Below are 22143 nucleotides of genomic sequence, written 5' to 3'. Positions count from 1 at the left end.
AGGAAGGGCACTTCCCCAGCTTTTGCCATGACGTGCAACGGCTGTGTGCTACTTTTCCAAGCAGCAAGAGCACTGAGAAGTGAAAGTGATTGTGAAGGAGCTATTTGGCTGCTCGTGTGCTCTTTGCTGAGCTGCTCTCGCCAGCCCGGTGCCCTGCGGCTTCGTTCTTCGCCTTCTGCCGTCCAGACAGAACTGAACTCCAGCGGTCAGTATCAGCTCTGCCCAACAGCTTCTCCTCAGTTCTGCGGGCAAGCACGCCCTGTTGCCTTGGCTCCGAGTGCAAAGTCCGTAGCCAGCTCTCACTCAATGTAATGCACCCGGAAAGACGCTCTCGCTCGTCTTTCAAGGAGCGATTCCAACCAGAGTTTGTGTTGTACCACCAACTGAAGAGTGCTTGACCGTACCTGCCTCCTGCAGCACCACACAATGGTCCATAAATCTTCCAACCTCTTGGCCAGAGGCCACTCGCTTTGGAGAAGGACTATAAAAGAGCGATCCTCTGAGAAAGACCCTTTGAGATCTCTCCACTGACGAAGACCCGTCTATCGGATGACCCTTGAGGACGCCCGTCTCGTCTGTTGGAAGCTATTTTCCCATCCCTTTCTTACCTTCCCCTCTCCCTATACTTTGTTTCCTATACCTCTCCCCCTTACCGTAACTGATTCGTTGGCATTTGATGAAATGCATTGCTGTTGTTGAATAAACTGATTTTCTGCTGTTGAATAAACTGATTTTGTCCCCTGCATTTTGCCTGTTTGCAGCTTTAAGATGAAAAGAACCATCATGACCCCCGCTCTGTATTAATAGCGGATCGTGACATTAAATTGGCATCACAGACAGGATATTCTGACAGACAGAAGGGATGCAAGGTTGTCTGTAGTCTGTATCAGGGGAAGGAAGTCTTACTCCAGCCTCACCTAGCTGGCCACCTTGGATGGGTGAGCCTGTCTAGAAAGCAAGGGGGGTTTTTCTGATTTCCCGCAGACTGCAGACACCTTGGTGTGGAGCATCCCCAGACTCATTTGAGGGCTCTGTCGACAGAATTTCACAAAAGATCTACTGGTGCAAAAGGCGGGTCACTGTTGTTGTTGTTCTTTTTTATGATGTTTTTGATACTTGGTGTAGTGAAGAGACAACCTGGTATTTTGTAACTAAGGAGTGCCTCCCAAGTAGTTTGATCTCTTCACCCGCGAAGGGGGGCACACAGCGAAAGCTGTTTCGTTGTGTGTGGTAACTTAAGCAATAGACCTCCCTGTTGTGGTTTTTACTTATCCCTTCACAAAATGACTGAGAATTCCACTGTAACAGATAAAGCTGCATTTTATGCTCTATTAGATAAGTGTAGTGCCAGACCATCCCAAGGTGGGGAGGAATGGGCCAACAGTAATTGGTTTAATCTGGAGAATGTGACTGATAGAATATATTCTTTGCAACATGAATCAGAGTTCAAACTGGGCAAAAATAAAGCCATACTCTGCTCAGTTTTGGGAGCTTGTCTTACGGCAGCAGGAAATGCAACATCTCCCCGTTTTTTTGTTTAACAAAGTTGAAAGAAGGATATTAGTTTCATTCAAATTATGACGTTGCCCACCACTTGCAGTTGGTGGGAGGGTTAGATTGTTCTAAGTTTTTCATTTCTATGTGATTGACTACTGAGGTAGAGGGAATGAGACCATTAATAGCCTTGAAAACTAAGTGACGTAGGATCCCGAACGCCGTTATTACAAGGAAAAGAATAAGAAAAATTTACATAATTGTTTCGACTATAGATGTCCACCACCCTGTGAGTCCCCAGCTTTTGAACAGTCCATTGAACCAATCTTCAGATTCTTGTTTCACTTGTCCGATTAAGTTGTTCATATTTCGGAGGGCAGCATGGATGTTAGGAGCTTTCCAGGTCAGGTCCATACAGCAAAGTCCTTCAAATTCCTGGCACTCATGTCCGTGCAGTAGCAAGAGAAAATCTATAGCAGCACGATTTTGTAGTGTGGCTTGCCTGGTAATTTCCTCGTCTTCTAGGAGGGAGCTGATTGCGGTGCATGTTAAGTATGCTTGTTTGACTACCCAACACTTTAGGTGGCCCAATTCGCCTAGAGCTTTAGTTGCTGCAACCCACGGAAGAAACAGGGACACAGCAATTCTTTTGTAATTGGCCCAATGGACAATTTCCGAATCACAGTTTGGGTCTAAATTGTCTGCACTTCTTTTTTGGATTTTATTACCTGATTTGTTTTTGTGAGTCCAATCGCTAATTAAGGTTTCGTTGGGTGCCAACAGGGACAACTGCCCGAAGGTGCATGGCCCTCCTAAGAGCCGAGAAGGAATTCCTGCCCACGCCCGGTCTCCACAAATTAAGAACAATCCCTTTGGGAGGCTTTTGGGGCTTGAATAAGTTGGGGTATCAGTTGCAATATGGCTTATAGTATTGCACCACATTTTGGCAGTGAATTCCCCATGATATTGCATTATGTTGTGGAATTCCTTTATGCTAGAAGGTTTTGGGAAGATCCTAAAGTGAATGCAATATTGTGCTGGGTAGGAAGCTAACAGCTCTAGTTCTTGGGGTTCCTGAGTTGATTTGGGAAATTGGCAGCAACTCCTCTATGGCGTTCTTCCTTACCCCAGCTTGCTGTCTATGATTTTTGTGTGATGAAATGGCACGTGACTAAGGAATTTCATTGGACAAGTGTGTTTTAAAACTGGCTGAATATTCTCCAGCCTTCAATGGGTTTCCTACCAGGCAAGTGGACATAGGGTTTCCTGTTGCTGCTGTGGACAGACATATGTTTTCTTGTTGGAGCGTTTGTGCCAGGGTCACCCAGATGTTCTGACGTGGTTGAGGGATGATCCATGCAGCTGCCAGACGGTTCAGTGTTAACAGGAAGACAGCTTGGATGGAATTCATCACGGGACTGAGAGAAGAAAACCTTTTATCTAAAAGGAAAGACAAACATTATAAAACCTGTTAAAAGTCTCTATCTGCCGCAATGCCACCCTCTATGAAGATTTTTTACCTTTTTTTCTGGCGGCATCTTCTTTTTGAAGCCACAGCCACCTGCTCCTCGTTCCCCTCAGTTGGAGCAGGATGTTTGGGAACAAACGGTTTCACCCACATTTGGGGAATCCACCGAGGGCCTGAGGGAGTGGATACGCACGCATAGCCACGCCCCCAGGTAACGAGCTCATAGGGACCTTTGACTTCCCAGGTTTCTGGGTCCCTAATCAAAACTGGAGGATGTTGGGATAACTTGAACTGTTTACTACTGTTAAAGTCACGTACCACAGGTGGACTCATGTTCTGAAATGAACAATTCAGGAAATTGATAGTAAACATGGCTTTGCAGAGCTACTGCTGTGGAGACATCCACGCAGTTGAACTGCTCTGTTTAGCCAAAACCTGCTTGAGCGTCTGATTAGCTCGCTCAACTATACCTTGGCCTGTGGGGGAGTGGGAGGTGCCAGTTTTATGTTCCACTCCCCACTGCTGGACGAATTCCAGGAACTCCTTGGACTTATACGCTGAGCCCTGATCAGTTTTCATTTCCTTAGGGATCCCCAATACTGAAAAGGCTTGCACTAGGTGTTGTTTGGCGAGCATTGCCCTTTCTCCTGCATGGGCAGAGGCATAGACTGCGCCTGAATACGTGTCAACGCTAACATGCACATATTTGAGGCGACCAAAACTAGGAATGTGTGTGATGTCTGTCTGCCATACTTCACAACTACCAAGACCTCGGGGGTTAACCCCCATGCCTATTGAGGGCATGGTCTGGAGCTGACAGTTGGGACAGGTGGCCACAATGGCTCGAGCCTGACTCCATGTTAGCTGGAACTGACGCATTAGATGTGGTGTATTCTGGTGATACTGCTGGTGGCTCAGCTTTGCCTGTTGGAAGATGTCAGGAAGGCGTGCTTGTTCTGGTGGGGTTGCTTGTTCTGCTGGGGTTGCAAGGGAGTCTGCCTGACGGTTCCCTTCTGCAATTTCGCCTGGCAAATCTGTGTGTGATCTCACTTGCATCACATAGAACAGATGTTCTCTATGAGATATCAAATAAATTAGTTTGGAAAGCAACCTGAAAATCTGCTCATTTTTGAGGTCTCTGAGCGCTGCCTGCTCTGCTGGGGACACTATCCCCGCTACATAGGCTGAGTCTGTCACCAAGTTTATTGGCTCTGAGAACTTCTCAAAGGCTCTCACAACTGCTGCCAGTTCGGCTACCTGGGGTGATCCCTCCGCAAACTCAACATCAGCTTCCCAATGCTGAGTTTGAGGATCTCTCCAAGTCATCACCAACTTGTGGGACGCCCCAGATGCATCCGTGAACACAGTGAGAGCTTTGAGTGGTCTCCGACTCCTCACTAGGAATGAGGTGGAATTCCTCATTAAACAGCTTGTGAGACTGGGCATGGACTGATATTTGTCCTCTATAGCTGTCCAGGGCTAATTGGACACTGGCATTGCTCTGGAGCAAGTGCTCAAACATCTCTTTAGTCAATCTTTCAGGAGAGTTCCTTCCCTCCTCAGACAGTTTAACAGGGAGGTGAATACATGTGAAGTCACAACCAGCTAGTTCATACAGTCTCATCCTTGCTTTCTGAATCAGCTGAGCTATCATTTCCTGTGGCTAAGTGATAGTTTTGGATCTTTGGTGGGAGAGGAAGACCCACTCTATGATCAAGAGTGACTCTCTCTGCTCCTTGATCCATTGGAATATTAACCCGTGTAAGTGTGGCAGTTTTCCTAGGACAATGAATTTAAAGGGCAGCTCGGGCTGGTAACGGTGAGCTTGCCTCTCTCCTAAGGTCTTTTGTACCTTTTTGATTGCAGTCTTTGCCTCTGGGGTCAGTTCCCTGGGAGAAAGCAGCTCTCTCTCCCCCTTCAATAAATTGAAGAGAGGTTCTAGGTCCTCATTAGTGAGGCCTAGCCAGGGCCTAACCCAATTCAATGACCCACACAGGGAATGGAGATCTGCTAAGGTTTGTGGATTACAATCAATTTCCAATTTCTGCGGAAAAATGGTCCGTGCAGTAATTTCCAAGCCCAGGTACTTCCAAGGTGGCATCCTTTGGACTTTGTCTTCCTGCAATTCAAATCCAGCAGAGGTTAAAACTTTAACCACTAGGTCAAGTGTGTCTTGGAGTAGAGAGTTATCGGGTGCACACACTAGCACATCATCCATGTAATGAAGGATGATGGCCCCCCCCTCTCTGGGCACGCACCTGGGACAGCAATGAGGCCACATACCACTGGCAGATGGAGGGACTACATTTTAATCCCTGGGGCAAAACTCTCCAGTGGTAGCGCTTCATTGGGGCCTCTCGATTGATGGTAGGAACCGAGAAGGCGAACCTTGGGGCATCCTCTGGGTGTAGGGGAATGTGGAAGAAACAGTCCTTGATGTCTAGAACAGCCAATTGCCAATCTCTGGGATTCATTGTTGGAGAAGGCATCCCAGGTTGGAGAGACCCCATGTCCTCAATTACTTTGTTTATTTCCCGGAGGTCGTGGAGCAGCCTCCACTTGTCCTTCCCCGGTTTCTTTATCACAAAAACCCGGAAATTCCACGCACTTGTAGTCTCCTCTATGTGGCCTTTAGCCAGTTGCTCCTCCACAAGCTCCTCAAGCGCACTGAGCTTCTCCTTACTCATCGGCCACTGTGCTACCCACTTTGGGGTATCGTCTAGCCATTTCAACTTTTGGGTAGGGCTCTGTACAGTGGCCGCCTCTAAAAATCCCGAGGAGTCTTATGAATAATCAATTTTACCCCCCACTGGGACATGGTGTCTCTTCCCCATAGAGGGCATTTATAGTCTGTAACAAAGGGACGGATGCTAGCCAATTTTCCATCCGGCCCCTCAATTTGTACGAGGCTTTTTGATATTTTTGCCAATTTGACTCCTCCTACACCCTGGATTCTGCCAGCCACAGGCTGAAGTTCCCAATGCGACGGTCACATCCTTTCGGGTATGATAGTCACAGCAGCACCTGTGTCCAGTACCCCCTCCACATGGAGGTGATCTGATCCACGGGTTAGGTTGCATGCCAGAGAAGGTTTGTCCTCACCCACCACTTCTGCCCAGTAGACTTCACGTGATTTTCCATCTACTGGGACCTCCTGTGGAACAGGAATGGCCTGGGCAAGGATTTGTCCCTCAGCCAGGTAATATGGTGGTAGAGGACATCGTGCCAAGAGAATGAGGCTAGTTATGCTTCCCTTGATGGTCATGGGAACCACCTCAATCTCTAGGGGTGTGTGTGCTGTGTCCCCGACAACAAAGCACTCACTGTCCAGTTTCATGTGCTTTAACATCACGTCCTGTGTACTGTTAGGTAAGTCCACTGTAATGACTGTCCAATCAGGTGACCTGAAATGAAAACCTCTGGTAGTCACAAGCCTAACATGGCCTAGTGGCTTCCAAACCTTGTTAAATGTACATTTAATATTTTGAGTGCCATGCATCCCCACACCCTCTATCCCATCCTCCCCCTTTTTGTTTATGAAGAGAGAGTCTTTTGCAAGTGTGGAGCTCGCAGTATATATAGCCGAGCGCGCTATTGTGTTAATGGCGGGTACGCGCTGTAAAGCTAGTTTTTTTGTTTGTTGGTCTTCTTCTGTTTCTGGTTGTGTGGACAGTCTCTGGAAAAGTGTCCTGGCTGCTTGCACTGGAAGCAGAGGATGTGCTGCAGCTGCTCTGGTGACATTGGTTGCTTCTTGGCTTCTGGTGTTACAGCTGCCATGGTCTTTGGGTGTGCCAGTCCTGGATTTCTCTCGTGTCCACTGAGCAGTTCTGCTTTCCTGGCGCAGGCTTCTATCATCTGTGCTAAGCTAGGTGCTGGCTCTAGGGGAAGGCCAAGAATAACCCTACGGCAGATATCGTTAGCATTCCTCTGAGCCATATCTTTAATTAATTCAGCTTGTACCACTGGATCAGACACCTGTCTTTCCACTTGCGTACGAAGGCGGTCCACAAACTGTAAGAAATTCTCAGAAGCAAGCTGTTTAATGTTAACATAACTGCCTTTAGTATCTACTGTTGGTAATTGATTTTAAGCATTTTCTGCAACATTGCATATTTTATCCAGGACAGACTTGGATAGTACTCTGCTTTAGCTTTCGGGGCAATGCCAATCCTTTTCCCCACATAGGTGTTCATATGTTATGTCATTATTATCAGCATCTTTTGCATCATCTGAGCTTTTTAAAAGCTCTTGTAAAAGCACTTTCAAAGATCTTTTCCACAGGCTTACCCATAGATCATATTCTGAAGGAGTTAACAGACATCGGAAAAGCTCTTTGATATCATATGGAACCAGTTCGTTTGAGGTAATGGTGGCTCTCATCATGCCTTTAAAGATTTCACTATTTCAACCAAATTCTCTCTGTACTTTACAAATTTCCTTTTTTATCTTGATAGGACAAAGATTGATAACTTCTTCTACCATTCCTCTTACCAAGATAAACTACAGGAGCAACTGATGGTATATACTCTTTTTCCTGGTGTTGACTTTCAGGGCTGGGCATCCCCACCCACCCGGACCGGGAGGCTGCCCCCCCCCCCCCCCCCCACCATGGAAACATCATCCCTTCCGCAGGGGCTGTGAGCTGATCCCTCCCCACCCCCACTCCCACCGGCACCGAAGTCAGCAGGGGCTCCACTGCCCTCCCCCACTCCGCAGCAGCTTGGAGGGAAGGAATGTGAAACCGGAGCGGGGGAGGGGTGGTGGGATCCAGGGTTGCGACGCCTGTGGGCGGGGTCGCTGGGTGTCGTGCAGGGCTTGGTCTTGGAGGGGGGAGGGGACAGTGGAGCCGAGGGTGGGGATGGGATATGGGAGGGGACAGGCTTAGGGGCAGGGACCGGAGGGTGAAGGGGGTTTCGGAATGAAGGAGGAAACAACTGGCTGCCACCATATGGGACCCCCCCTACGGGCTGTATCGCATGGCCAGAGCTATCTGCGACCCCGACACCTTCAGGCGTAGCCACGTGGCCCTTGCCCAGAGGGGAAGGGAACAAGGAATAAGGGCTGACAATTTTGGAAAAATTATGAGAACCGGGATACCGGGGAGGACCCAGGGACTCAGAGCAGCCACAGCCGTGCTGGGCGCCCTGCACCCCCCAGGGAGACCCGTGGGTCCCCTCCAGGTCCGGGTTATAGGGTTTTGGGGAAAGGGAAGGTGAGTCTGAACCGTTTTGCTGCTGCTCCCTGCTGTTTTCTGTCTGAATTAAGTTTCCGAATTTGTAAGAAAATCGGGAGGAATACAGAAGCTGTTTTATCTCCATTTTCCACTTTTAAAGTTAATAAATCCCCTATTTCATCCCAAAATGAAATCAAATTCATATTTTGCAATTCAAGGTCAGATTTTTCAACAGACAGCCAGCTGGCAAAACGGGCTAATTTTTTCTTAGATATTAAAATATTTCCTGAACTTAATATTTCCCTTAGTTGGTTTCTTATGCTCTTTTGTAAGGCAGATTACTCTAAGCCCATGATGTTTAACAATTTGCACTATATCTACCCCACTACAGTTAAAAACACAGGAAGAGAGTTAGTTGTTAAAACGTGCCAGGTCCACTACGGTTTTCAGGCTTTACTGGCTGCAGAGCCGATGTTAATTTTGCCGTTTCTGTCGGTAAAACCCACGTGGCGCCGGCAGCGCTGTAGGGACGGACCCCACCGCAAAAACCCGCAAAAACAGCAAAAAAACGCAAAAAAACCCTCCGTGCCACCGCTTTGAAACCGATGAAAGCTGCCTGCCTGCTGCTGTGCCTGGGTGACCGTCCAGCCCCACCAGTCTGTGCCCACACCACGTGCCCGCAGGCACACTGAGCCGCGCACATGCCCGCGCCGTATCTCTCCTCGAGAGCTGTGCCGCGCCGGCCAAATGCCACCGGTGAGAACCCCCCGTGGAACTCCAGGAACCCACCCGCCGTGAAAGGAGGCTTCCACTCACCTTTTTTTTTCTTGCAGGCAGAGGCATCTGAGTAACTGTAGTGGGTCTACGTCCAGAAACGGCCTGCCTGGGCTTCTGACAGGCTCCCAGTTCATGCTTAAAGGTCATCGAACTGCACAAAATGCAGGTGAAAGAAATTTAAGCTAGTTTATCAGCTCCAAGGCTTCTTGAATCCCGAAAATAGGAGTCACAGCCGGACGTGGGGTGCTCTGTAGAGACCATTCAAGTTGGGCGCCAACTGAGGCTTTTTCTCAGCCCTAAAATGGGGTTCTTCGCCCTTCCTCTGGTCTAGCTCAGGTGTTAGGGTGATGGCTCCCAGGGCCCTTGCCTCATGGTTGTAAATTAGATAACAAAAGAGGCTCTTTTCCCTGCTGAAGTTTCAGGGTTTATTTCTCGTGGGTAGCGAGTTAAAGAGGGAGCAAGTGAGAAAGAGACAGAGGTCAGGGGGCACAGATCTTTTCTAGGGTCTGAAAAGGGGGGCTGGGAGAAATTGGATCCCAGCCAGCCCTGTATGGCCAGGAGGGGAGAGGGACCAAGCTACAGAGCATAGCAGGGGTCACGGAATATACCATTTACAATGCATCTAGGAAATGCAACAGTCTTTCCTACCTGCTTGATCAGAGGCACATTAGAAGAGCAGTATGGACCTGAGGGGCAGATGCACATACCTTCACACACCTCGCAGTGGGACTGTGGCTAGAGCTGGAGGTTTGATACTCTTCCCAATAATTTGAGCCGTTAAAACAAAGCCAGAGGTAACAGGCCAAGTGAAAATACAACTCCAGGTTGCGGAAAGAGAATGTTACCTATCTGAACACCTACATAAATTCCCCATCATTCTCTTTGTTTAGGAGACCAAGCCAATGTCCGTGTAAATGAAAACAAGTGTGAATATTGATTTTTCTTGAATCAAGACTCAGCTTTATGTCCAAGTCAAAGGCAAATAAACCAGAAAGGCTCCGCTGAGCACAGTGCACAACTAACATGGAAGACAGTAATTTGACCTCTTATGTAAGCAGTGTTTGCTGGGGCCTTCATGCTGGAGAACAGAAATCAATAACACGCACTCAATATGAATGCAAAGAGCAGAGTCTTTATTTTTAACAAAGAGATGATTATTATACGTTTTCCGTGGTTACTTAGAGTTTGTTACAAAGAGTACGATTGGTTACACAAAAGACGTATATATGTTAATTGTAATTCTATTGGTTCATCTAAGATCTATCTTTCTACAGTCTAGTTATTGCGTAAGATACTCTTTGAAGTGGACATGGTATGTCAACTAAACAGGATCTTGCTTCCCCAGATGTCTTTTCCTTTGTTCTTGCTTATCTCAACGTTAAAATTTATGATTTTGTTTTTCTCCTATAGTCACGCCAAGGACACTGTAACCTTGAACAGGCCTTTAACATAACTAAGGTAGTTTTCTATAGACAGGCTGCAGAGCCAGTGCTCCTACTAGGCCGCCAACATCTCCCCCTTTCTTTTCAAAAACAGCATTGGCAATACGTCGAATTTGAAAGGAAAAACACTGGATGATGCAAGGTCCCATACATAACACAATTACTACAATTAGTACAATAATAATTCCTATCTTAAGGATATCTTTTACCCATGCAGAAATCCCAAAAGACATTAACCCGTCATCAAGGGGGTTGTGATTGACAGTAATCTTCTTAGCGTGATCTTGAAGCCATTCTAGCTGCTGATGGATTGAATCACTATGATCGGACAAGTTAAAACAACACATTCCTTCAAAATCTTCACAGCCTTTACTTTGGGCCAACAAAAGGTAATCAATAGCTGCTCTGTTTTGAAGAATAGCTTGTCGGAGACTACTCATATCTTGAGCCATTTGGGACAGAACTTGTGTAGTGACATTGGCCTGTTTAGCTGTCCAGCACGCTAGGTATTCCTTGCCAGGCTCTATCTCCACAGATTAAATATAGACCTTGAGGTAGGGAAAGGGGCTTAGAAATGTCTAAGTAAATATGACCTGAACCCCACCCATAGGGGGATGATCCACAATGTTCACTACTATTGTAAAACTTACGAGGGGTTAGCCAGACTTGTTTTTTAGATTCGTTAATGTTCCAACTAGTCTGCCCAAAATACACACATCCGGAGTGATTTGCTTTTCGGCTGTCTGGTAAATTTAACTCTTGAGGATCCCATGGCAGGGTTGTATTTAGAGATTTGAATATTTTTGCCAGGCAGTGACTGTTGTTTTTTACTTCTGAGCAATTGATAGGGGGGGCTATAGTGATTTCTTGTGGTTGTACCGGTGACCCAATGAGGCAAGTTTTAAATGGGTCAGTGGCTGCACTAAGATGTAAACAAAAATTTGTGTTACCAGTTTTGTTGGCCCAAGCAATCCAGAAGTTCTCTTGAGGGAGGTTGATTGATTGCGAAAAGCACTGGGTAAGAGTCAAACATAGTGTTAGTAGCTTAATTAGCATCATTATTGCTATGGATTTTGCAGGCAACAGTATATTGGCTAGATATAATAATAGTACACCAAGCAGTCTCAACTAGCTTTGTATAATTTAAAATATACCACGCATACAATGCTAAATTCCTTTCTTCTATTGATTCAAATAGGCTTATAGCTTCACTAACAGTTAAGTCAGGCAGTTTTAACCACTTTCTAAGTGATTCTAAAGGTCTTACTGATTGGCGTTCCTGACATTCATTACATCCCAAAAAACAAGTATAAATATCACTGGAGTTATACTCCCTTTTACAATTTCCACATAAGAAAGTTCCTAATTTCCATACTACACAACCGCAATGAGGAAATAATACTTCTTGTATTCTAGACCTAAGATATTTTTGTACTAGTCTACGCAAATCAATCACATCTGGAAAGTCTGGGATATTAGGGTGTGTTCTTATTGGTTCCTTGAGAATAATGATTAGGATCGGGATGAGATCTTGCACTCTATTCGTCCACCGTTGAATTTGGCTCCGTGTCTTCTCCAGTTTCCTCAATCTTTGATATCCAAGGCTTGACCCACTTGGCTGGGATCCAATTAGGTTTAGCACCTGTTAATACACAAGCATAACCCCGTCCCCATGTCAATAATTGGTGGGGACCAGTCCATTGTTGTGATTGGGGTTCCCATACAGATACTTGTATCTTATGAACAGTCAAAGATTCATCCTTGCAAAAATGCAGTGTAATGGGCAACATTTGGGTTTTTAGCTCAGGGCGTTCCATCCACATTTTCCAATTGTGGACATACAATGTTTTTGCTACGATTTCTTGTGGAGAGAGGGTGACATTCCCCTCCCTTTGTAAAGCAGAGAAAAGGCGTTTAAGGTCTTGATGTTTGCGTTCTACAATAGCTTGCCCAGTACTATTGTGAGGTACTCCTGTGACATGGGTAATGTTCCATCTAAGTAGGAACTCAAGTGAAGTAGAACTAACATAATTAGGACCGTTATCTGTTTTTATTTGTTGTGGGACACCAAGCACTGCAAAAGCTTCTAACCAGTGTCTGCAGGTTGCCTTACTTTTGGCGTTTATCATAGGCATTGCCCATACTAGTCTGCTACAGGTATCAACAGTGACATGTACATGTTTAAAGCGTCCAAATGATGGCACGATTGTGACATCTGATTGAAACAATGTTCTAGGGTGGAGACCACGAGGGTTCACTCCTTGTAACTGGATTGGGGGTAGTTTTGCACAATCAGGACAACATGCTATGATACCTCGTGCCTCTCATTTTGTTAGATGGAATTCCTTCTGTAGGCTTAATGCTGACTGGTGAAAAAAGGCATGAGAGGCAACGGCAAGGTCAAAATTACTGAGTCCAATGGCTGGTGAGGATACGATTTGGTCAATTTTGGCGTTTCCTTCTGATAAAAACCCTGGTAGATTGAGACGGCTGCGGATATGTGTTGAGAAAAAGGCATGGTGCCTGATATTAATTACATTTACTAGAAGAACGAGTTCATGATAAATTAAGGAGTTTGAGATTCGACCTATTAATGCATCCTCAATTCTTTCCAAGATAGAGGCAACATACAAGGAATTGCTAACGAGATTAATTTCTTGAAAGTCAAAGTGTTGAAAAGCTAAGGTTACAGCCTTGAGTTCAAGTAATTGTACTGATCCTTCCGGATGTTGGTAAACTACGACATCCCAGTTGCCATTTTTCCATATTGCATATCCGAACCTTTTAGTCCTTCCACTGGCATCAGTAAAAACAGTGATCGCATTGGGAATTGGCTTAGAGTTTCGCAATGTTTGACCTTTTAGTGGGAGGTTAGTGGAAAACAAGGCATGTGACGGATAATGATTATCAAGTTCTAAGCCAATAGTGGCTGTAGCGAATGTATACGATAGTGATTGCCATTCAGTGCAAAGAGACAAATTATTTATGGGCACATAAAGAGAAGATGCATCAACTCCAAAAACAGTACGCACTCATTGGCGTGCTTTCAGAATTAAGGATCCTAAATGATCAATACGTCTTGTAACAGAGGAAGTGGGGCTACATGCTAAAAACACCCATTCCAATAAGAAGAAAGTCTTGAATGATTCCTGCCCAATTATAGCAATTTGTTCAGCAGGGTAGTTAATGATATAAAGGTTTATTGGTATGGTAGGATCAAACCTAAAAGCAGTTGTACAATGCAACTTTTTAGCAATTATTTGCAGTGCTTGTTTCCCTTCTTGGGTTAATTCCCTTTTTGATGTGTTCTGTTGTTTAATGTTAATTTTCCTTCTGTGTTGATGGTTCATCCCAGTTTCTTTCCCCTAAGTTAAGTGCATAATGGTTTTTCCCTTTCCTGCCCTTGTCCTAGTCATTCATCCTAAACCCCTCCCCTTTATCTGGAACCTTCCCTGTCCTTCACCCTAAACCCTGCCCTACGGGATGTCAATCCTTTGTAGCCCCTCCCTTTGTTCTAGAAGTTTCTGTGTCAAGCATTCCCTCTTGTACTCATGATTGGTTATATTGTATGTATCCCCACCCTCGGTTTGCCTTATTGGCTCAATGTACCCCTTTCCCCACCTTCTGTACCTCCCCCCGTTAACCGTTATTGGCCAGAGTTTTGTGCCATCCCCTTGCTCCTCCCCCGTACTTAAGCCGGTGTAGAACCCATTCTAACTGCCTTTTGCGGTTCCCCCTCCCAACCTCCGGACTTGTTACCTTTTCCTTCAATAAATCCCTTCCCCCAGAACCGTAAAAGGTCTCTCCTGTGACTCTTTATCTCTCCCTGACGACTCGCGCAGGCGTAGCTGTTGCTACACCCCTGCTGGGGCTCACGGAGTGGTGCTGGGGAGGGGCCACTCACCGACGTAGGCTTCCCGGAGCTAGCCGGTAGCCCAGGTGAGGTGGGCAGCAGGTGGAAGAAACGTCACCTTTTATCATTAATGTCCTTTGAACCTTGTAACAATTTTCTTAAAGGATCTAAGTCTTGATTTGAAATACCTGCCCATGCACGTATGCTTTGAATGTCTCCTAGAAGCTTTTGCACATCATTGACTGTTTCAATATTTGCATGTAAAGTTACCTTTTGAGGCACAAAGCGAGCTTGTGTTATTTTAAAGCCCAAGTCAGACCAAGGGTCGGAGAATTGCACCTTTTTTTCTGCCACTTTCAATCCCCACTTTTCTAATTCTAGCAATAATTCCTTTTGTTTTAAGTGGGGTAATGGAAATTCACTTGCGACTAAAATGTCATCCATATAATGATATGTTAGAAAATTTGGATTATTAAGTCTCCATTGATGTAAGGCTTGGTCTACAAACCATTGACAAATTGTAGGACTATTTTTTATACCTTGAGGGAGTACCACCCACTCATATCTTTTCATAGGTGCACTGTGATTAATGGAGGGCACACTAAATGCAAATCTTTTGGTATCTTCTGGGTGCAACAGAATGCTAAAAAAGCAATCTTTGATATCAATAATAAACAGGTGATAGTTTTTTTGTAAACCAGCTGGCGATGGCAAACCTGGTTGCAGAATTCCTAAAGAGTGCATTTGATTATTGACTGCCCTTAAGTCATGTAAAAATCTCAATTTTCCCGACTTTTTTTTGTATAACAAAAACAGGGGTATTCCAGGGACTCATCGAAGGTTGTAAATGACCAAAGGCTAATTGTTCTTGTACTAATGAATGGAGATGCTCTAATTTATCTTTAGTGATGGGCCACTGAGCCACCCATACTGGTTGGTCAGATTTCCATGTTAGTTGTATAGTGGGTCGAGCACCTATCAGCTCAGTGGCCGCCCCTGAAAATGTTGGTTGGTTAAAATGACATTCCATTGACTAAGCGTGTCTCTACCAAGGATCCAAAGAGGAGTGTCTAGTACATAAGGTTTTACTACAGCCTTGTTTCCCTCTTTATCAGTAATTTCTACGAATTCCTGACTTTGTAAAGTACGGGTGGTTCCAGCAACTCCTAAGATTTGCTCATTTAAGAGTGTAGTGGGCCACTGCTGAGGCCAAGCAATTAGTGGTATTATGGTGACGTCTGACCCAGTGTCTAGCATCATTGAATGTTCAAGCATTTTGGAATCATCGATATTATCAGAATACAATTTTATGGTTACTTGCCGGGTCGGTCTATCACTAGTCATGACTTGAGCAAAGGCAATTAAGGGTCCGGTACTACCAAAACCACCAGATCTTTGTGAATTAGTAGCTGTTGGAACCTGGGGAAGAAAAGGAACAAGTTGAGCAATTACACTACCTTGTGGAATGAACATTGGTGGGGAAAAGACTTTCACTACTATTCTGATAATACCACTATAATCAGCATCAATTACACCAGGTAAAACGAAAATGCTGTCTAAAGTGGCCGACGATCTCCCTAGCAATAATGCGGCCATACCGCCACCTAGTGGACCTTTGGTAGTACTATCGATGACGGTAACAGAATCATCAAAAATAGTCACGGAGTCTCTAGTTACCAAATAGACTCCAGCGCTCCTTTTTGTGGCGGGGAGCATGTTGTAGAGACAGCCATGGCTACTGAGGGGTTCTTTTTGTTCACCGCCCCCCCCTTGCGGCTCATCTCGTTTCCCGCCAACGGTGTCCCATCCTTTTTAAATTTGGATCGGCATTCATTTGCCTTGTGGCCAAACTTTTTGCATCGGCGGCAAGTGCCAACAAATGATGTAGATGTGAGGTTCGTATTGTTATTTTGTTGTTGTTTTACCAAACTTGAAGGACAATGCTTTCTAATATGTCCGGTATGACCGCAATTATAGCATGTATTGGGAGGGCCTTTGTCCCCGTTCCCTTGCTTGTGTGCTTGAGTAATGGCTGCAGCTAAAGCAGCAGCATGAATTCGAGCTTTGTCCTTTTCAATTTCTAAAGGGGCTCGTGAACATTGTTCAATCATTTGTATTATTGTCATATGAGCTGGTAATGCTGCTAATAATCGCTTGCAGGTGGCATTTGCATTTTGCATAGCTATTTCTTTTACTAAAGTATCTTTCATATCAGGAGGGACATCTGGTGCTACCTCTACTCCTTCTTTAATCCTGTCCACAAAAGACAAAAAGGATTCATCTTCCTTTTGCTGAATATGTAAATAAGGTTGTCGAGGCTTACCTACTTGGGGCAAGTTGTTAAAAGCTTCTAAAGCAGCAGACTTGCTTTGAGCTAAAATGCGAGCCCCTAACATTGCCTGTCTTTGTGGATCAATGAATTGACCATTTCCCATAAGCATATCTAGCGTGGCAAAGCGTAGAGGATCACCTTGCGGCAAATTGACATTATCTAATTGTTTAAGCTCCAATCTTTGTTGCCACTTTGCTAAAAATAACATATAACTAGTAGGTCCTAGTATAAGCTCAAACATAGCCTTAAGGTCGGCAGGGACGAGTTCTTGATATTTTAGCAATGCTTCTACTTGCCGCCTTACCAAGCGATTATCAACACCGTAGTCCATTACAGATTTTTGAACCCTTGCTATCATTTGCCAGTCTAAGGGCTGCCAAGCATTATTACCACCAGTTCCTCGCACCACCGGAGCTGAGACAAACTGAAAATCTCCCGTCAACTCAGCATTTGTTACCACTCCTTTCCACCTCTTATTCATGTCAAAAGAAGGGTCTTTGGGGACGGAAGTTTTGTCAGGACCTTTCCCTGAGCCTCCCAAGCCTCCCAAGCCTCCCGAGCCTCCTGAGCCTCCCTCCCCTCCTTTGTTCCACCAACGCTGAAAAGAGTCATTAAAGGTAGTTAACAATCCCGTCCCTTCCTTTTCTGTAGAATGAGAAACATTTGTGTTTTCAATTTCGGAAAGCATTATTGGGGGTAAACCTTTAGATGTTAGAAATTGATTTGCAGTAGGCATATCCCACTCCCCCGCCTTAACCAAATTGATAATGTTCTGTCGGCGTTGAGATGTAGAAGTATTCGGTGCAGAAAAAGAATTTTCCCCTAAAGTTTTGAGGCTGGAGAGAATGGTGTTATGGGCCTTTTTATATGCGTCCCGAATCGTTTTACTTTTGGAACCCTTATCAAGCCGCTTCATTTCACCTAACAGTTCAAGCATGGTTTCGGTCTGCTTTTGCAGTGTGGACTGTAAATCGTCCGTGTCCATTTCTGTTTCTTCGGGAAGAGGCACAGTCGCTGGGTCGAAAGTGGGAGGTGAGGGCAGATGTAACACGGGGTCAGTATTAGTAGGATTAGCGGGCACTACGCTCATTGTTACTGGGGGTGCCGTAGGTACCAAGGGCGCAGAGGGTGCCGTAGGTTCCGGGGGTGCAAAGGAAGTCACATTATGAACATTGGTAGGGTCCCAGGGTGGTATTAAATCATCATAGGGGCCACGGGCCGCAGGGGCTGACACGTACACGGGTGGGATAGTAGCAGACTCTTGGGTGAGTTTACCAGCTACGGCAGTGACCATGGTCTGTGCTGAGAGTTCCAGCTCAATTTCAGCACCCATTTGTTCAATTAACATGCGCAGCTGCCGGTACTTAGGAGCTAAGGATTTTACCTCCTTATTCCCAGCTTGTATAGCTCCCCACAAATCTGCCCCGACTTCTTGCCAAGTACTCTCTTTAAAAACATCGGTAGAGTCTTTTAAAAAAACACGATGTTTAGCCCAATACAGTAAATTCACGAGCGAAGACCGATCAACAGTCTCTCCTTACTTTTGGGCAAGTTTCATTAAGGCATCAACAGTAGCCTTCTCGATAGCTGATAGCATGTTTCCCATCCCGCAAATTTATTACAGCCGTCTAAGGCTCCGACTCACCGGTTGACAGTGGCCAGTCGCGCCTCTCTCGGACGCCCAGTGGCAACCTCTGCGGGAAGTCAACGTTCTCCTAGGCGGCACGCACGAAGACCCTCCACATAAAAGTCCGTCTGTTAAGCAGTCTGGCCCCTTCGGATCATCACGTGGGGGTCAGCAAGATGCTGGGGCCTTCATGCTGGAGAAGAGGAATCAATAACACGCACTCAATATGAATGCAAAGAGCAGAGTCTTTATTTTTAACAAAGAGATGATTTTTATACGTTTTCAGTGGTTACTTAGAGTTTGTTACAAAGAGTACGATTGGTTACACAAAAGACGTATATATGTTAATAGTAATTCTATTGGTTCATCTAAGATCTATCTTTCTACAGACTAGTTATTGTGTAAGATACTCTTTGAAGTGGACATGGTATGTCAACTAAACAGGATCTTGCTTCCCCAGATGTCTTTTCCTTTGTTCTTGCTTATCTCAACGTTAAAATTTATGATTTTCCTCCTATAGTCACACCAAAGACACGGGAACATTGAACAGACCTTTAACATAACTAAGGTAGTTTTCTATAGACAGGCTGCAGAGCCAGAGCTCCTACTAGGCTGCCAAGAGTGTTGGGATGGTTCCCCATCCAAAAGGAAGGATGTCAAATGCTTCTTTGGAAATATTTTAACTTCTGTGCATTTCTTTCTTTGTAATGAACTAATCTGTAACAAGCCAGGACATGATTCTGTTCAGTAGAAACAGATCAATGGCAACATTTAGCCTAAAGGTTTTATGAGATTGATCAGGAAGTTCGATTTAGATTTAAAGGCACTGTAGTCATATTTAATTTTATTTCTCTCCGTACTTGAGTCTCTTAAACAGGGACCTTCAATTGGACAGGAAAGGGACACTGAAGCAAATTGTAATGGAAGACCTAATGGCTTACCCGGAAGCATTTTGTGGGAATTGATTTCTTCTAGGTATCCATCAGCCAGCATTTTGGTGTGAAGGAAATCTTCAAACAGGTAAAACAAAAATTCCCGTTGGTTTAAAACCTGACTGCTATATTAATTTTTCACTTTTGAGAAAATTTTCAGGACCATTACAATTCAGACTATATCAAGTATTGTTTCAGCCATTGAAGAAAGTGCTTTTGATAGAGATAGGAGAGGGAAACCAAAACATTTCTCAGAGCCATACTTTGAACTCTGTCCTTGTTACAAACGGCACTTGAGTAAATTCATTTGCCTTTGGAACAGAAAATTACAAGGTAACAGGTTTATCATTACGGAATTGAGTGTTCCAGGTTCTTTAGATAGTAAGTGATCTATTCAAGATGACCTCTTACTGAAAGAGATCCATTTTGAGAAGGGATATGGATTTCTTAGAAGAAAGCAAATCCCTATGTTAAAACGGTGTGGTGGGTGTTTTTTGTTGTTTAGCTTTTAGAACTTGCAAGGCACAATCGACTTCATAGTTCGAGATCCAAATAAGACCACGACATTCCAAACAGGTGTTTCTTTTTGGTTGTTTTTCAATCTGTATATCTTTGGATTGTAACCAGTAGAACTGTGCTTGAACTGGAAAGAAGTAGCGGAGGTTTCAGAAGTGGAACATATGGTGGAACAGTAAGCTGAGAGCATTGTGCAAGGAGAGGAAAGAGGGGAAAATGGTAAGAGTTTCCTGAGTCGGAAGGGACCCCGAGGGATCATCAAAGTCCAACTCCTGGCCCTGCACAGACACTCCAACAGTCCCACCCTCTGCATCCCTGAGAGCATTGGCCAAACGCTCCTGGATCTCTGGCAGCCTTGGGGCTGTGCCCATTGCCTGGAAAACCTATTCAGTGCCTGACCAGCCTCTGAGGAAAAAAGCCTTTCCCTGATAGCCAGCCTAATCGTCCCCTGACATAGCTCCTAACATTCCCTTGGGTCCTGTCCCTGGTCGCAGAGAGCAGAGAGCAAAGCTGTCCCTGTGCTGCCATTGAGATGAGCTGAGAGGTCCCAAGTGATGTGTGAGCTCAGTGTCCTCTCTGCAGCTGAACCAAATGCCCTCAGCCACTTTTTGTATGGCTTCCCCTCCAGCCTCTTCACTATCTCTGTGTCCCTCCTTTGGACATTTCTTTCTGACGTTGTGGCATCCAAAATTGCCCCCAGGGCTTGAAGAGAGCGCAGTCCCAGCCCAGAGCAGAGCAGGACAATCACCTCTCTCGAGCCAGTGGTGCCACAAGATAGGGACAGTTGTCAAAAATCAGCTGGAGAAACAAATCTAACAGAGAAACAGGTGATCTAGGCACAGGAAATGGAAGAAGCAGGGGAAGAAGAAGATGAAGAGAGGATTCCTTGTAAAAGTGAAGAAAATGAGCATGCAGAACAGGGACTAAGCATTATGCAGGGAAGTGAGCAAGAGAATAAGTTTGAAAGCGAAGGCAGTTTTGTCCAAAAGAAGGTGGAATTGGAAGTCTTTTTGCTGAGAATGAATAGAAAGTTTTTTTCCGTTTAGTTTGTATACGAAGTGCACAGGGCTCTAGATCCTTTTGTGGGAAAATGGAGTGTGTAAAGTTGCCAATCATTTTGGAGCAAATTTGGTGGTTTTTGGGGTCCCAGGAGAATTTTGGGTTGAATTCTGGGGACTTGGTGGTTCCCAGGTGAATTGGGGGGGGGGGGGGGGGAATCTGGGGAGATCCAGGTGAGTTTGAGGGGTCCCAGTTTGATTTTGGGGGAGAATTTGTGGAATTTTGGGGGATCCCGGGTAGCGAGGTTTGGGGTTGTGTTGGTTTGAAAGTAAAACCAATGTGAGACTCCAAGTCGGTAATACGATTTTATAAGAGAAAAGAGAAAAAATAAAATACATGCAGTAATAGAAAAGAAAAACCACCATCAAATTTAGAAATACAACCTGACACCCTGTCAGTCAGGGTGTTGGTAGCAGTCCGTATAAATGGTGGCTGCAGTACTCCTGGATGACAGATGTAGTTCAGTTGAAGCAGTGCTCCTGTAGAAGGTGCAGTTTTCCTCCGAAGATCCAGCGATGATGTGGAAAAAAGTCAGACTTTCCTCAGGGATCGAGTGGAAAGGACTGCCTTGGTGTTCCAAATCTCAGTTTTTATCTAGGTAGGAAATGTTTGGCTCCTCCCCCTGGCTGGAGCATCTCCCAATGGGATGATGTAATCTTATCAGTCACACAATAGGACTTAATGGACCATTAACAGAATATATCTTCTGGAGGAAGGATGGGTTGTGAAAAGAAAACGATCATCCTCCCCCTGATCTTATCAGATGGCACATCAGCAGAGGATATCTCCCACAGAGATAAGGATCACCACCCCTCCCACATTGTAACAGATCGTGATAGAATACACATTTTTGCATTGTACCCCAGGACATAATCCACCCCTTATTCTATTACCATCTACATCATACCCAAACCAATACCCTGTTACAGATATATAATACAAAATGAAACCTTATATACAGTTCTCACTAAAACCTAGGTCTCCTTGCAGTACACAACGAGTTTCCCCATCTTTCTGCATTACCCACCAAGTGCAACCAGGTCCTTGAGCAAAAACAATCCCACAGATTGGTTTGCCTTTGCCTGTGGTGGGATTAATCCAAACAGTCTTTCCAAAAATACCTTTCATGTGTGCCACAGGGACCTTGTCCCCATCCACTGTGTGCAGGGGTTCAGAGTGGGCAGGACCGGCTCAATTGATGGACCCTCGGGTGATAACCATCCAGGTGGCTTTGGCCAAGTTCATTTCCCAAATTCTGAAGGTTCCACCACCTAGGGCTTTCAAAGTAGTCTTAAGGAGTCCATTAGACCGTTCAACTGTCCCAGCAGCTGGCGCATGGTAAGGGATATGATATATCCATTCAATACCATGTTCTTTGGCCCAGGTGTTGATAAGGCCGTTCTTGAAATGGGTTCCCTTGTCTGATTCAATTCTCTCGGGGGTACCATGCCTCCAAAGGACTTGTTTTTC

The 22143-nt window shown here is 45.2% G+C and overlaps 1 protein-coding gene across 1 annotated transcript in view; it reads right to left on the bottom strand.

Moving 5' to 3' along the window:
* Positions 1 to 9048: 9048 nt before the first annotated feature.
* LOC148220040 (endogenous retrovirus group K member 8 Gag polyprotein-like) overlaps positions 9049 to 22143 on the bottom strand; it is a 46572-nt gene continuing 33477 nt past the window's right edge. The window contains exons 2-5 of the mRNA XM_088155768.1: positions 18185 to 18254; positions 17815 to 18006; positions 15947 to 17067; positions 9049 to 9063 (exon numbers count right to left, since the gene is read on the bottom strand). Of these exons, the coding sequence (XP_088011894.1) occupies positions 9049 to 9063; positions 15947 to 17067; positions 17815 to 18006; positions 18185 to 18254 (1398 nt within the window). The remainder of the gene's footprint in view (positions 9064 to 15946; positions 17068 to 17814; positions 18007 to 18184; positions 18255 to 22143) is intronic.

Source organism: Sturnus vulgaris, chromosome W (genome assembly GCF_052056855.1).
Source record: "Sturnus vulgaris isolate bStuVul1 chromosome W, bStuVul1.hap1, whole genome shotgun sequence".
In the NCBI taxonomy this organism is placed as follows: Eukaryota; Metazoa; Chordata; class Aves; order Passeriformes; family Sturnidae; genus Sturnus; species Sturnus vulgaris.
The sequence above is the reverse complement of the archived record's forward strand: the minus strand, read 5'-3'. Positions and strand labels throughout refer to the sequence as shown.